Source organism: Hemitrygon akajei, chromosome 22 (assembly GCF_048418815.1).
Source record: "Hemitrygon akajei chromosome 22, sHemAka1.3, whole genome shotgun sequence".
NCBI classification, from domain to species: Eukaryota; Metazoa; Chordata; class Chondrichthyes; order Myliobatiformes; family Dasyatidae; genus Hemitrygon; species Hemitrygon akajei.
The window spans coordinates 55,966,965-55,981,667 of NC_133145.1; the positions used below are offsets into that span (position 1 = coordinate 55,966,965).

At 37.7% G+C, this 14,703-nt stretch overlaps 1 protein-coding gene across 1 annotated transcript in view; it reads left to right on the forward strand.

Moving 5' to 3' along the window:
* The window catches only part of rptor (regulatory associated protein of MTOR, complex 1), a 483,948-nt gene that overhangs the window by 273,899 nt on the left and 195,346 nt on the right, over positions 1–14,703 (forward strand). The window contains exons 14-15 of the mRNA XM_073026287.1: positions 10,959–11,033; positions 12,759–12,824. Of these exons, the coding sequence (XP_072882388.1) occupies positions 10,959–11,033; positions 12,759–12,824 (141 nt within the window). The remainder of the gene's footprint in view (positions 1–10,958; positions 11,034–12,758; positions 12,825–14,703) is intronic.

Here is a 14,703-nt window from a genome sequence, read left to right on the forward strand (position 1 = left end):
AACCCATGGACTGGACATATTACATCCAAACATCAAAGCATCTGCAGAGGAAGCACGTGTATTAATTCATTAGCGCTGGTGGATATACAGATAGTTTACATAATATGTTTACTTAAGAAAGGATAATCTAGTGTGTTTGAGAACTATTGAGCAGTAACTTGGTATTGACAATAGAGCAAATACTGAAGTGTTAGCAAATGGAAACACTTGTTGACCATTATCTTTGAACTCTAGAAATAAGAGGATGATTTCAAGGTTAAATGAGTAGATGCTATTTATCCACAAACAAGAGAAGATCTGCAGATGCTGGAAATCTGAACAATACACACAAAATGCTAGAGGAACTCAGCAGGCCAGGCAGCATCTATGGAAAAAATACAGTCGACATTTCGGGCTAAAACCTTTCAACAGGACTGGAGAGAAAACACTGAGAATAGATTTAAAAGGTCGGGGAGGGAAAAGAGAACCACTAGGTGATGGGTGAAACCTGGAGGGGAGAGATGAAGTAAAGAGCTGGGAAGTTCACTGGTAAGAGGAGGTGAGAGAGGGAAAAGGGGGATAGGAATTGGGGAAGGGGGGTTGGTTTGGGGGGCATTGCCAGAATTTTGAGAAATCGATGTTCATGCCATCAGGTTGGAGGCTACCCAAACAGAATATATGGTGTTGTTCCTCCAACCTAATTGTGGCCTCATCATGACAGTGGAGGAGGCCATAGATGGACATATCAGAATGGGAAGTAGAATTAAAATGAGCGGCCACTGGGAGATCCTGCTTGTTCTGGCAGACAGAGCATAGATGCTTGGCAAAGCAGCCTCCCAATCTATGTTGAGTCTCACCGGTTTACAGCAGGCCATACTGGGAGCACCGGATACAGTAAATGACACCAACAGTCTCACAGGCAAAGTGTCGCCTCACCTGGAAGGGCTGTTTAGGACCCCTGATGGTTTCCAGTGCTCTCTGCTAAGGTGGAATAGGATGTGGGAATGAGTAATTTCATGACTGAAAACTGAGACTGAGTAAAGATATGAGACCATAAGAGATTGGAGCAGAATTACGGCGTTTGATCTATTGAGTCTGTTCTGCCATTCCATCATGGCTGATTTATTACCCCTCCAATCTCATTCTCCTGCCTTCTCTCCTTAACATTTGACCCCCTTACTAATCAAAATCCTTTCAACCTCTGCTTTCAATATACCTATTAGTAGGTGGAAACTGTCAATGATTTCACAAATTATATGGGTGATAGCTTATAAATCTGTTGGTGGCAGCAAAATTGGGTTGGATGTGGAAATGGCCAGTAACATACACAAACAGACATAAACTTGGTAGAATGGGAATTGTTGAATTAGAATCTCAGTGTGCAAGTTTGAAATACTACATTTTGTTAGGTAAAATGAAGTCACAAATTGCACCACAGAGTAACGAGAGAAACTTCAATTACACAGATCATCATTATAAAAGCTAGAGCTACACACTAAGGTGTGGTACAGCTTCTTTGCTGAACTGTCTTGATGCCTCAAACGAGTTATCCATGCGCGTACAGTTCTAACATAGCATGGTTTTAATTGAGACTTGTAGCCCTGTTCCAGATACCAAGGTACTATGTTGATCCATATTAATCCAAACAATTTTCCAGTCATCTGAGTCCTGATTAAGGGTCTTGACCCAAAATGGCAACTGTCCAATTCCCTCGAGAGGTCCTCCTCTTGTGCTCATCTTGTGTTGTTTCACATTCCAACACCCGTGCTCTTTTGCAGTCAGAATCAGAATTGCTGCTTTGTGGAGCACATGATTTTCTATGTTTCATCACTAACTATAGTTCAGAAGCAGTCCATTGCCTCTATGATGCCTTGAGCTATCCCCAGGTCATGAAGGAGAGTGGTTGAGAACAGTAGAATGGAAGGGATTAAGGGGAAACTGCAAACGAATATGAGGAATAAAAAGAATTGAGGGTGAAATAAAATTAGGTACCTACATAGTGAATGAATATTCCATAGACTTCATAAGCTGCATGACCTATCTGTACCATATAATTCATTTGATCGTTCTGATGAGCAAAGAGGAATATAGTTATCTTTTATGGGATTTTCAACATTTAAGATGCATCACACAAAAATAATCACAATAACATGGGGAACACAATAATAAAATGATATTTGTTATTAATGATTAACTCTTAATAATTACTTTAAACACAAATAAGTCAATGAACTCAGTGCAACTAAGATTTTTTTTAATAGATAATTGACAAAGTCCTTATGTACCTGAATTCTCTGGCAAATATTTTGGGTACTGAGACATAGAGAGGAATATCATGGTAACTTTGATAAAAATTGCCTTTTTGGAAAGAAGGATTTAATCAGTGAAGCAGCATTTGAAAAAAGTGACAGTTTTGTATTTTTTTATTATTATGAAAGCGTTTTTTGCTGTCTCAAATCCAGAGTAATGATCATTTCATTCTCATTTACACTTGTTTACTGAAAAAAAAGACAATAAACAATCTTTAAACTTGAATTTCACAACAACTTTGATGGCCTAAATAAATGAATCCCTAGAAGATTTATTTCTCAGGATATTTTTTCTTACTAAGATTTAGCAGCACACCAACAATTTGAGTATTTTCTTTTAGACAATTTTGTTACAGTAGCTGTCGAGTTGGGGTTTCATGGTAATTAATCTGCACTATAGGGGAATGAAGGATTGACATACATCTTTAGTTGACTGCTTTGAAATTTTCTTCTCTTTGAACTTTTTGCAGAGCATACTGGCAGTGAGTACTTGTGTATGCTGAAGTGTAGGAGTACTTATTATGGTTTGTCTTTGCTGAAAGATCTTAAGCATAATTTTTGAATTTCCTTGAAGTGTGTGCTGTGTGACAGTTATATCTCATTATACATTTGATTCATTCTTTGCTCTTTTTCAAGGTTTGCTGCCTATAGCATTTTGGTCATTTTCATATAGTATATGGAAGCAAGGCCACTTGGGCCAAAGTCATTCAAGATGCCCTTTGTGACCATGACATTTTAACCCTCGACCTTGCATTTCTTTTTATTGTGTCACTCATTGCATTTCTTTGCTGCTTCAAAGTTTCTTGATTACATGCCACAAGAGATTCCATAGATGCCGGAAATCCAGAGTAGCACATCCAGATTGCTGGAGGAACTCAGCATGTCAGCTTTGGAATGGGAATAAACAGTCAATGTTTCAGGCTGAGACCCTTCATCAGGATTGCCAGCCTGATAAATAGCAGTACCTCTGGAATTCTCCAATTGTCTATTCTTTCCACACTCCTTTCCCTTCTTGCATTCTCAGTGAGTATTGGAATATTGTCAATTTTTACATCAGCTGAGGCATCTATGATTACTTCTCTCTACATCCATGACTGTGTGGCTAGGCACAGCTCAAATGCCATTCATAAATTTGTTGGCAACGTAATTATTGTTGGCAGAATTTCAGATGCTGACGAGAAAGCTTACGGGGCGAGATATATCAGCTAGTTGAGTGGTGTTACAGCAACAACCTTGCACTCAACATCAGTAAGACCAAAAAATTGATTGTGAATTGCAAGGTTAAGAGAAGGATCTTACATCAGTCCTCATAAAAGGATCAGAAGTGGAAAGACTCAAGCTTGGGTGTCAACATCTCTGAGGATCTAACCTGGTTCCAACATATTGATGCATTTACAAAGTAGGTTCGACAGTGGTCATATTTCATTAGAAGTTTGAGGAGATTTGGTATGTCACCAAAGACCTTCACAAATTTCCACAGATGGAGAGCATTCTAATTGGCTGCATCACAGTCACCGTCTATTGTTGGGAGGGCACTGTGGAGGATCGAAATAAGCTGCAGAATGTTGTAAACTCAAGTCAGCTCCATCATGGGCACAAGCCTCCCCAGCATCCAGGTCATCTTCAAGGAGCGATGCCTCAAGAAGGTAGTATCCATCATTAAGGACCCTCATCACCCAGGACATGCCCTCTTCTCATTGCCACCATCAAGGAGGAGGTACAGGAGCTTGAAGACACACACTCAACAATTCAGGAACTGCTTCTCCCCCTTTCCATAATTTACAGTTTTTATTATTATGTATATCAATGTACTGGTGCCATATAACAACAAATTTCACAACTTATGCCAGTGATATTAAACCTGATTGTGATTCCATCCTAGCCAGCCTCTTGGCGATGAATCCCAATTACAAACAAAGATCCCAGATATTCAGAGAAAGATTGTACATTGTTGAAATTTAGAGTTTTCGGTGGTTGGGAGTGGGTGCTGGCTGGGGAGGATGGAAAATAATGAAGCAAATTGTGACTTGATGTTAAATTTACTTAATCTGGTGTCTACAGTTTTTATTTCCTGTGCACCTAAAGATGAAAACTGAATCATGGTAATATTTTAGTTATATAAACATCCATTATGAGTTGTTTATTAGTCACACTAAACTGAAACGATCATTTTAGATCAAATATCGATCTGCATTTACTTCAGATTCCATTAAGGGCTTGTACTCTTTTAATGCATTTGGGATCAATTGTTCTCATATGCTGAATGGATGTGGGCAGCCCCCCCCCCCCCATGCCTGACTATGGCTCTAAAGTGCGGAAGTGTTTTGCTCTGCAGTCATGCTCTTATCTCTTCAATTGAAGACTATTTATAAGGTTGATCCTTCCGTTTTGCATTATTCTCTGTGTAGCCAACAAAATGGGCCCACGTTAATGGGAATTTATTTCTATAGAAAAATCACTTTCAGTGCTGTTGTGATGCCATAAAACATCAAAATATTTGGCATTGTGTTTTGCAGATGTTGATATTAATCAGGAGAAGCCATTTAGATATTATTATGTATCAGGACGTCTAAAGTTCATCATGGAAGTGATATTATTGGAAGTGGAGTGGTCAGAACTTGCATATTCCCTTTATATAGTTTGCAAGTTGATTTTTGTGAGCTAGCGATGTTTAAATTGAAACGAAACTGGTGAATGTCTTCACTTTTTTGTGATAATCTATTTAACAGATTGATGTCCACTGTAGTGGAGTGAGCTGTTGCTTCATCTCAAACCTCCACTTAAAGATTAACATTTATCATTTTGTAATAGTTAAATGAAATAAGTAGTGCAAAACAGAAATAAAAAGTAGTGAGGTAGTGTTTATGCGTTAGTGTCCATTTAGAAATCAGATGGCAGAGGGGACGAGGCTGTTCCCAAATTGATGAGTGTGTGCCTTCAGGCTTCTGTGCCTTCTTCCCGACAGTAACAGTGAGAAGAGGGCATGTCCTGGGTGGTGGGGTTCCTGCCTTCCAGAGGCACCGTTCTTCAAGATGTCTTAGATACTACGGAGGCTTGTGCCCATCATGGAGCTGACTGATTTTACAACTTTCTGCAGCTTGCTTTGATCTTGTGCAGTGCCACCCCCCCCCCCCCCCCGCCATACCAGATAGTGATGCAAACCTGTCAGAATGCTCTCCATGCTACATCTGTAGAAGTTTGAGTGTGTCAGGTGGCAAACCAAATCTCCTCAAATGACTCCTAATGAAATATAGCCGCTGTCTTGCCTTCTTTATAGCTATATCAGTGTGCTGGGACCTGGTTAGGTCTTCAGACATATTAACACCCAGGAACTTGAAATTGCTCACTCTCTCCACTTCTGATCGGTCTCTGAGGATTGGTTTGTGTTCCCTCATCTTACCCTTCCTGAAGTCCACAATCAGCTCTTCAGTAAACTGCTTTACCAAATTAACATTGGTGGAAGGAATTTAATGTGATTGGATCTGGCTTCTTTTCAATTACTGCTGCTAATTTAGGACAATATATACAAATTATATAGTGGAGTTAAAATTTAATGCCAATGCAGTTGAAATTGTATGACATTTGTGTCACTTCATTTTGACATACAGTTCGTCAACAGGGAGTATGGCAAATCCTGAATAAAGCTACCCTGGATAAGATAAATCTATTGCCTCCCTCAGCCTCCTTTGTAATTTGATAAAACAATAAACAGAAGAGATTCTGCAGATGCTGGAAATCCAGAGGAGCACACATACACAAATTGCTGAATGAACTCAGCAGGTCAGGCTGGACGATGCTTGATCTGATCTGTTAAGTTCATCCTGCATTTTGTATGTGTTACATAAGATAAAACAAATATCCTTCCTTTTGAGCCCCTTAACCACATTTTGCATTGCCACTTGAATTTTATTTTGCGATCAGTGTAGAGTTAGCTGGCTAGTGGTATAGTGGCATCCACACCAGACTTCGAGGCAAGTGCTCATGGGTTTGAATTCGGCCGGCTCTTGGCACTCTTTCCATCTGTGCTGGGTTGAATGTTGAGCTAGCAACTTGCCCTCGTTAAAAACAGACAAAATGCTAAAGAAACAACAAGGTTGTCACCTGATGCGCCTGGTGTGGAAAGGGACAGCAACAATGTAGAGTTGATGTTTAAAATACTTTAAATCAACCAAAATAATTTCATGAACATTCTGATAACAAGATTTATTTTGTCAGAATTAACAGATTGTTCTGACACTTGAATTGTTTTGTTTCTAGGATTTATTTTATATAATTATCTCATGTATGAACTTCTGTGACATGGTATCAAAGTTCAAAGTAAATTTATCATCAAAGTTAATACATTTCACTACATACTCCAGTGAGATTCATTTTCTTGTGGACACTCAGAGAGAGAAAATAGAATCAGTAAAAATCTGTACACAAACAAAGATGATAAAGCAAAAACAAACATTTTCAGACAATATTTATATTATTTAGTTATCGTTGGAAATTTATGCTGAATTGTTGGCGTATTTCTATTCGTAGTCAGTGTAGAGTGCAAAGTTAAAAGTCAAGTTGTCATTAACTTCTCATCTGAACTGTCGGTATAAGTTATATAGTGGAGCAAGTAAAATGTATGGTTCAGTAAAATAATGCAGCCGCTCTGTTCATTTGGGTATAAGTCAGTAAATGCTCGTGACCATACATGTAAATCTAAAGATTGCCAGCTTTGTGCAGTTGGAGATCCTGTGAATCATAAACATGGAAGAAAATTTGTTGCTTAAAAATCAGTTCTGGGTACCAGACTATGACATTTGCATGTTTATTTTTAATATAATTACTCTGCATGGCAAGGGTAAGCAAAGAAAGTTCAATATATTCGTTGCAGTCATCAGAATTTATGCAGATTGTCACAGTGACCTTTAATGTTGTACTTGCCACTTAATTTACAAATGAGGAATTTTATAGCCACCAATTTGAGAATGGAATGGCTTGATAGAAAAAATATAATTCCTGTCCTGTCATGAAAAGCCAAAAATTTGATATATAACCGGGTTTCCAGTTATTAATTTGGAGCTACAATCTCTAACTTGTGCAGATGTTACAGCAAAACTATGTGGAACAAAAAGAAGTCTTAAATAATAGTTCTCTGATACATGGCTTATAGCACTTCTACTAAATTAGTCTTGCTCTAACAGATGTTTAGGGAATTAATAATGGTGCCATATTAAGCTTTCCCAAATCACTTTTGTCTTTTCTTCCTCTAACTTTTTAAACGTTGTACTGATTGAACTCCATGTGATTCAGTCAACAAATATGCTGCTGTGTTCCCCAAACAGTCATAACAAACGGTGGTTTCTTTGCAATCCAATGGCACATATAAATATAAATATAAATCCACCTTTTCCATGCATTTACACTCAGTGGCCACATTATTAGGTACGTCCTGTCTTCTGCTGCTGTAGCCCATCCATATAGAGGTTCAACATGTTGTGTATTCAGAGATGCTCCACTACAATGCATGGTTATTGCAATGTGCAGAACAGAATCGATGGGTCAACTGTATTGAATGAGACTTGAAGGATGTCCAAATAATGATTGCCATCAGGGACTCCAAAGACGGTCTTTAGAATTCAGCATGATTCCATTTTCACCTTTGAGATTTTGTATTTCAAATGCAGTCCTCTATAGCTATTGAATGTTGAAAGGCATTGATAGAGTGGGTGTGGAGAGAATGTTTCCTATAGTGGGAGACTCTTGAGTGCAGAGGACAGCCTCAGAACAGAGAGATATTCCTTTAGAATGGAGACTTCTGTATTTAAGGCAGAGGTTGATAGATTCTTCATTGGTCAGGGCATGAAGGGATGTGGGGAGAAGGGAGGAAATTGGGGCTGAGAGGAAAGTTGGATTAGCCAAATAGCTAATATCAGCTCCTATATCTTATGGTCTTAAGTTTTTTAGATGCATGTAAATGTTTCGTAAGCTATCTTACCTCAGCACTAGTTAATCATGGGGATTCACTTGAAAGCCAAACTTTTAAATCTTGGTTCTTGTTCCTGTCAGTTTTGATCTGTTTTTAAAAATCAGGATCCTAACAGCAAATGAACTACATCTCATGGAACTGGGACAGCACACTGAGGCAAAAATGCATTCACAAAACCAGAGGTGACTTTTGCAAAATAATCAGCCTGCTTAGAATCCACAAAGGATGTTGAATCTCTTGTGGCTTTAGTCAAGAAGTTAAGTGTTCGTTTTGTAGAAACATCCTCTGTCATGTTAAGATCCTTCAGGATCTTTTATTTTAGAAAGATCACCTGATGTTAACCTGGACGCCAGCAGATACAATCCTAGTCCACTGAGTATTTACCTAGTAGACATTCCAAGAAGTGGTGTAATAAACAACTTCCAAATGATTAATATTCTTTCCCCAATAAGGATACCAGTACTATATGCTGTGGCCTCACCAATGCCCTATTTAACTGAAGAATAATCTCCCAACTTCGAATTTGAACTCCCAAGCAACAAATGATACCATTCTGTTAGCTATTCTAATTATTTGCAGCCTCTGCATATTAACCTTTGTGAATCATTAACCAGATCCTTCTGCATTATTTAATCATTTAGATTGTATTGTTCAGTTATATTCCTCCTGCTTTAAAAAAAGAACAATTTCAATTATTTTTGTGTTCAGAAGAATGGGGGGGGGGGGGGGGGGGGGTTGGGGTCTCAATGAAATTTCATCAAGGTCCCAATGAAGGTTCTCAACCCAAAACATCAACTCTTTATTCCTTTCCATAGACCCACTGAGTTCCTCCAGCATTTTGTCTGTGTTGCTCTGGATTACCAACATCTGCAGAATCTCTTGTGTTTATTTATATATACAGTCGATTTGTTGTTCGTTAGCCAATCCATGTCAATATGCTACCAACTATATCGTGTGTATATTTTCCACAACAACATTCAAATAGCCTTGACATATAATGGCATAATAGTTGACAGGTACCTCACCATCATTATGGGAGGGGAGGGTGAGTCTCCATAAACCAGAAATTCAACTGAAAGCAGTCTTTGTTGTGACAAAGGGACCACATGTCCATTGAGCTGGGTATCCATTGGTGAGTGACTCTCCTGACATCGCAAGACCTTTCCCCCCATCTGCAAGGCACTGGTTTGCTGGCATGATGGAATACTCTGCATTTGGTTGAATGAATGCCCCTGAAGCCACTCAAAAAGAGCTCAGTATTATACAATATAAAGCAGTGCATTTGACTAACACCTCATCCACCACCCTGAATATTGGAGGCTGTAGCCATCAAATATGAGGGTGAATTTGAGGTGGAGGGTTGTCTATGATCTTATTGAACAGCAGAGAAAACTCAAAGGAGAGTCTGATTTATTGCTGCTTCTATTATGCTATTATGATAATTCTATTATTGTAATGAAGTAAATCAGTGTTGCTCTTTGATGTATGTTGTAACCAAGTTAGTATACTTACAAATATGAAGTGAAAGATAAATCCACTCTTAAGGATTGTCCACTGCACTGTCATGTTTGTGGCTCCTGGTTTTTATTGTTTTATGCGCAATGATGTAGATTATTACGTTGCAATTACCCCTCCATGTCTTAACTTTGGGCTGCTTTTTGTTAAATAAGGTCAAGGATTTGAAAGATGTATAGACCCTTAGCAAGGTACATGATTTGCTTCAGATTCCATAAGACATAGGAAAAGTATTAGGCAATTCAGCCCGTCGAATGTGCTCCACTGTTTAGTCATCGCTGATTAATTCCCCCCCCCCCCCACCCTATTCTCTTGCCTTCTAACCCTATACCTTGGACACCCTTACTAATCCAGAACCTATAGATATACCCAATGACCTGGCTGCCACAATGCTTTCCACAGATTCACCACCCTCTGGCTACAGATCCCAGCATCTGCAGTCTCTTGCATATCTCTTAAATGATTTTAAATGAGTTATTTATTGTGCCTATTTTGACTAGCGTGAACTTTTATGACTCAGTGCTCAATAGCTGTTAGCAAATGATTTTAAAATCCTGAGGAAGGAACTGATTAATTGTTCAATTAGTCTGGAGTGACTGTCCAGATAAACATTATTCTCAATTCATTTAACTATAAGAAACAAAATTGTACTTCACCTTTCTATCTCTTGGCCATTAGTTACACAGGTCATTATATAGGCAGTGTCTTATGTCTTTAAAGTTGCATTATTATTGATTGTAGCATGAAAATTTGGCTAATTTGAAGTAGTCATCCTGGCATAGGCTGTTAACCTGGGTAAAAGACTATTAAATAGTCTACATGTTGTATACCCATTCCAGAGGAGAGGAAATCAAGTTTGTTTATTGCCATTCTTAAGGAGAACAAAATGATTACTGCTCTGGATCTAAAGCAGCATTAAAAAACACAAGCTAAAAAAAAGCACACAATAAATATAAATATAAAAGTAATCCTATAAAGCACAAGTTACAAGTAAATATTATGTATGTAAAATGATACTAGGTGCTGTATATGTAATGGCCGTGGGGTGTATTAATGAGTGGATGTGTTAATCAGCCTGACGGCTACTAATAAGAACCTGATAACTTTATTGTTGCAATTTCATTGACAGGCAAATTTCCTCTAGAATTGTTTCGTTTCTTTATCGACTGCTGTTTTCTTTTTTCTCTCAGTCTTGCCAGGCTGATCTAGTGAAAGATAATGGCCACAAATACTTCCTGTCTGTTCTGGCAGACCCATACATGCCGGTGAGTTCCTTTCTCATTACTCTATGCCAGTGCTATCTTTAAAACAAGAAACGATAGTTGCTGCTTTACAGCAAGTGAAGCCTCTCAAACAAGTTTTACCTCTGTTGTGCAGGGCAAGGAAATGGTGATTGCTCTATAAGTTAATCATCAAAAAACACATTTAAGGTTAAAAGTTAATTAAAAGTAAATTTATTATTGAAGTACATATTTGTCACCATATACAACCCTGAGATTTATTTTCTTGCGGGCATACCCAATTAATCCATTATAGAAGAGTAACCATAATAGAATCAATGAAAGAACACACTAACTGGGTGTTCAACCAGTGTACAAAAGACAACAAACTGTGTAAATACAAAAAGAAAGAAATAATAATAATAAATAATTAAGCAATATATATTAAGAACATGAGATGAAGAGTCCTTGAAATTGAGACCATTGCTTGTGGGAACATTTCAATGATGGGGCAAGTGAAGTTGTGTGAAGTTAGCCCATTTGGTTCAAGAGCCTGATGACTGTTAATGACTGTTCCTGAATCTGGTGGTGTTAGTCCAAAGGCTCCAGTACCATCTTCCTGATGGCAGCAATGAGAAATACATAGATAAATACATACATACATAACTGAAATGTAGCAACAATAATTGGAAATTTGACTTTGTATTCATCTTTTCAGTTTCAGGTTGGTCCAAAGTTCTTAACAAATTTATTTTAGAGCCATGAACACAGAAAAATGCCTTTTGCCTTCATGCTGACCATCAAGTTCCTATTTTATTTTAATTGGTTTTTTTCTCACATTCATATCATCTTCTTCTGATTCTACATTATGGACTGCAAGACCTGCAATGCAGAGTAAAGTCAGAACAATGGACAGATTGATGTGCTACCACATTTCTTCTGACAGAATTGTGTAAGCTCGTGTAGCTTTGTGTAATTCTGCCCACTAGAGTTTAGAATTATAAAGAAGGCATGGTAGCAGCTACATTTCATTAGAAGTTTGAGGAGAATTAGTATGTCATCAAAGACACTGATACATTGGAGAGCATTCTAATTGACTGCATCTCTGGTAATGGAAAAAGCTGCAGAAAGTTGTAAACTCAGCCAGCTCTATTATGGGCAGTAGCCTCCAGGAAACCTTTAAGAGGTGATGCTTCAAAAAAGCAGCATTCAACCGGAAGGACCCCCACCACCTTGGACACGTCCTTGTCTCATTGCTACCATTAAGCAGGAAGTCCGGGAGCCTGAAGACACACACTCAACATTTCAGGTCCAGCTTCTTCCCCTCTGCCGTCAGATTTCTAAATAGAAAATGAACCCATAAACACGTCCTCAGTATTTTCCCATCTCTTTGCTCTACTTATTTTTTACTATATACTTATTGTAATTTATGGTTTTATTACTATGTATTGCAATGTACTGCTGCCACATACCAACAAATTTCATGACATATGCCAATGATATTAAGCTTGATTCTGATTCTAGAATGGTAAGCAAAAATGTGCAAAAACATGAAAACAGCGAAAATGTGGTTTTAGTTTCAGGGAGTGTCTTCAACTTCTTATTACTGGGTTGCAGCTTGACACAGAGAATTGGTGGTCATTTTGAAGGATGGAACAGATTAGAGGACTAATTCCTCCTAGTTCTTACTTTATTTTATATTTTGCAAATAGTGAATATCACAATTACTTGTCTATGTGGTTGTGCTGATTTAAGTTTCTGTTTGTTTAGGCTGAACACAGAACAATGGCAGCTTTTATTTTAGCTGTAATTGTCAACAGCTATAATACAGGACAGGTAAGTTATAGCTAAATTTAATAAAAACCGATGTGTTTATTTTATGCTTTCATGACCTTGAGGTATCCTTAAACTCTTTACAGCCAGTGAAATATTTTTGATGATTTGTCACTGTTATCATCAGGAAACGTGGCAGTGCATTGCTGCATATCAAGTTCCCACTTAAAGCAGTGATAATCTATTTTAATGTTACTCGTTGAAAGAGAAATATTTGCAAGATTATCAAGGATATCTTCTCTGCTCGTTCTTGAACCATTGCCATGTTTCAAAGCTCAGACAGTTTAGGTTCATGGTGTGTAAGGCTGGGACTCATCTTACCGAAGCAAGTGATTGTTGGTAGCTGTGTGCATTCTCTTCCATGGCAGAAGTCAAAGGAACTTGGTTTGGGCTTAAGACAATAAACCGTTTTTCATCCGGAGAATAGGGAGTACTTGGGCAGTGCAGTTAAACATTTTTTTTCCAAATGTTGGCTCTCTAGCAGTTCAACACTCCATTAGCGATGCACCAGTCTGCCAATTTAGAATTATGCTGTGAATCTCTGAAGTGGTCATAACCTTTTGACTAAGGCCAATATGTGACTAATTAAGCCACATATAAAAAGTTACCCTTATATTTACAAAACATATACCACAATAGCTGTAGACCATTATGATAAATGTTAACCAAATGTATTTTTCTTTCCAATTAGTGATTTTTCTATTTCAATCTCCAGGAGTATTTTTATGCTTTCCCAAGGCAATTTATAAGCTTTATGAAATTCTTGATCATTTCTCCAAAAAGCTTGCAAGTAAAATTTGCCCAGTAAAAATCCATTTTAAAAATAAATTGTTTTGTTTGCCACCTCTTCCTTGGATCTATTTACAGCATGATGCAGCCTCCATATTAATATTCAGTACACTTGCTCTTTTATCCTGCCCATTTTTGAACAAAGTATATACTTCTCTTTATGAATATCAAGAGAGAATTTGTGTTAACTCGCTACTTTCGAGTAGCACTGTTCCTGAAACTGTTCCGTTCATTTTACTCTCTAAGGTTTATCCATTGGAATTTTATCTTAGTAAAAACACTCCCAGCATTCATAAGAATCACTCTTTACATGAATATGAGCATCTGCACATTGGTCTGTTTCACCTTAAATCCAGTGAAACAAAATGACAGTACTCCAGGTAACGTAGATGAATCTGCATCTCATTCTCCCTGCATTTTCACGTGCCTTTATTTCATGATTTTGCAGTATGCTTACTGAGGCTTGATTACTTCTCTTCCTACCACAGCATCTTGCTAATCAGTAGAAGCAGGAGTTTGCCATGTGGTCCTGTGAGCCCACTTGACCACGTGTGTTGCTGAAGCTGGAGTTCGTACTTTCCATTTCCAGTTTAGTAGATGCACCTCCCCAGTTTCTCAATATGAGTTATTGGTTATTGACGGCATTACTAATCATGCCTCCTTTAGATTTTATTATCATTCTAGTTCTTATTACCCCAGATTAATTTTATGTTAAAAGATAGAGATGGGCACTCTTACCTAATCTAATTCTAAATTAGATTTGTTTCCTGCAAATACCCAGGACAAACATTTTATTTTATTTTTGGTCCTTTCAACAGAATGACTCCCACATTCTGTTAACTACTGCAGAGCAGTTTATAGAAATTCGAAAATTTCCTCATTTAGTGCCCCCAATTTGGTTTTTGACTAAGATTCAAGATTTTAGATTGTTTAATGTCATTTCCTATACACAAGTGTAAGGAGAATGAAATAATTGTTACTTCAGATTTGATGCAACATTTTAAAACACACAATAAAGATAAACACCATAATAAAAACACAATAAATATAGATACATAGGATAGCTTAAACACAGATTGATTGTATGTTCATA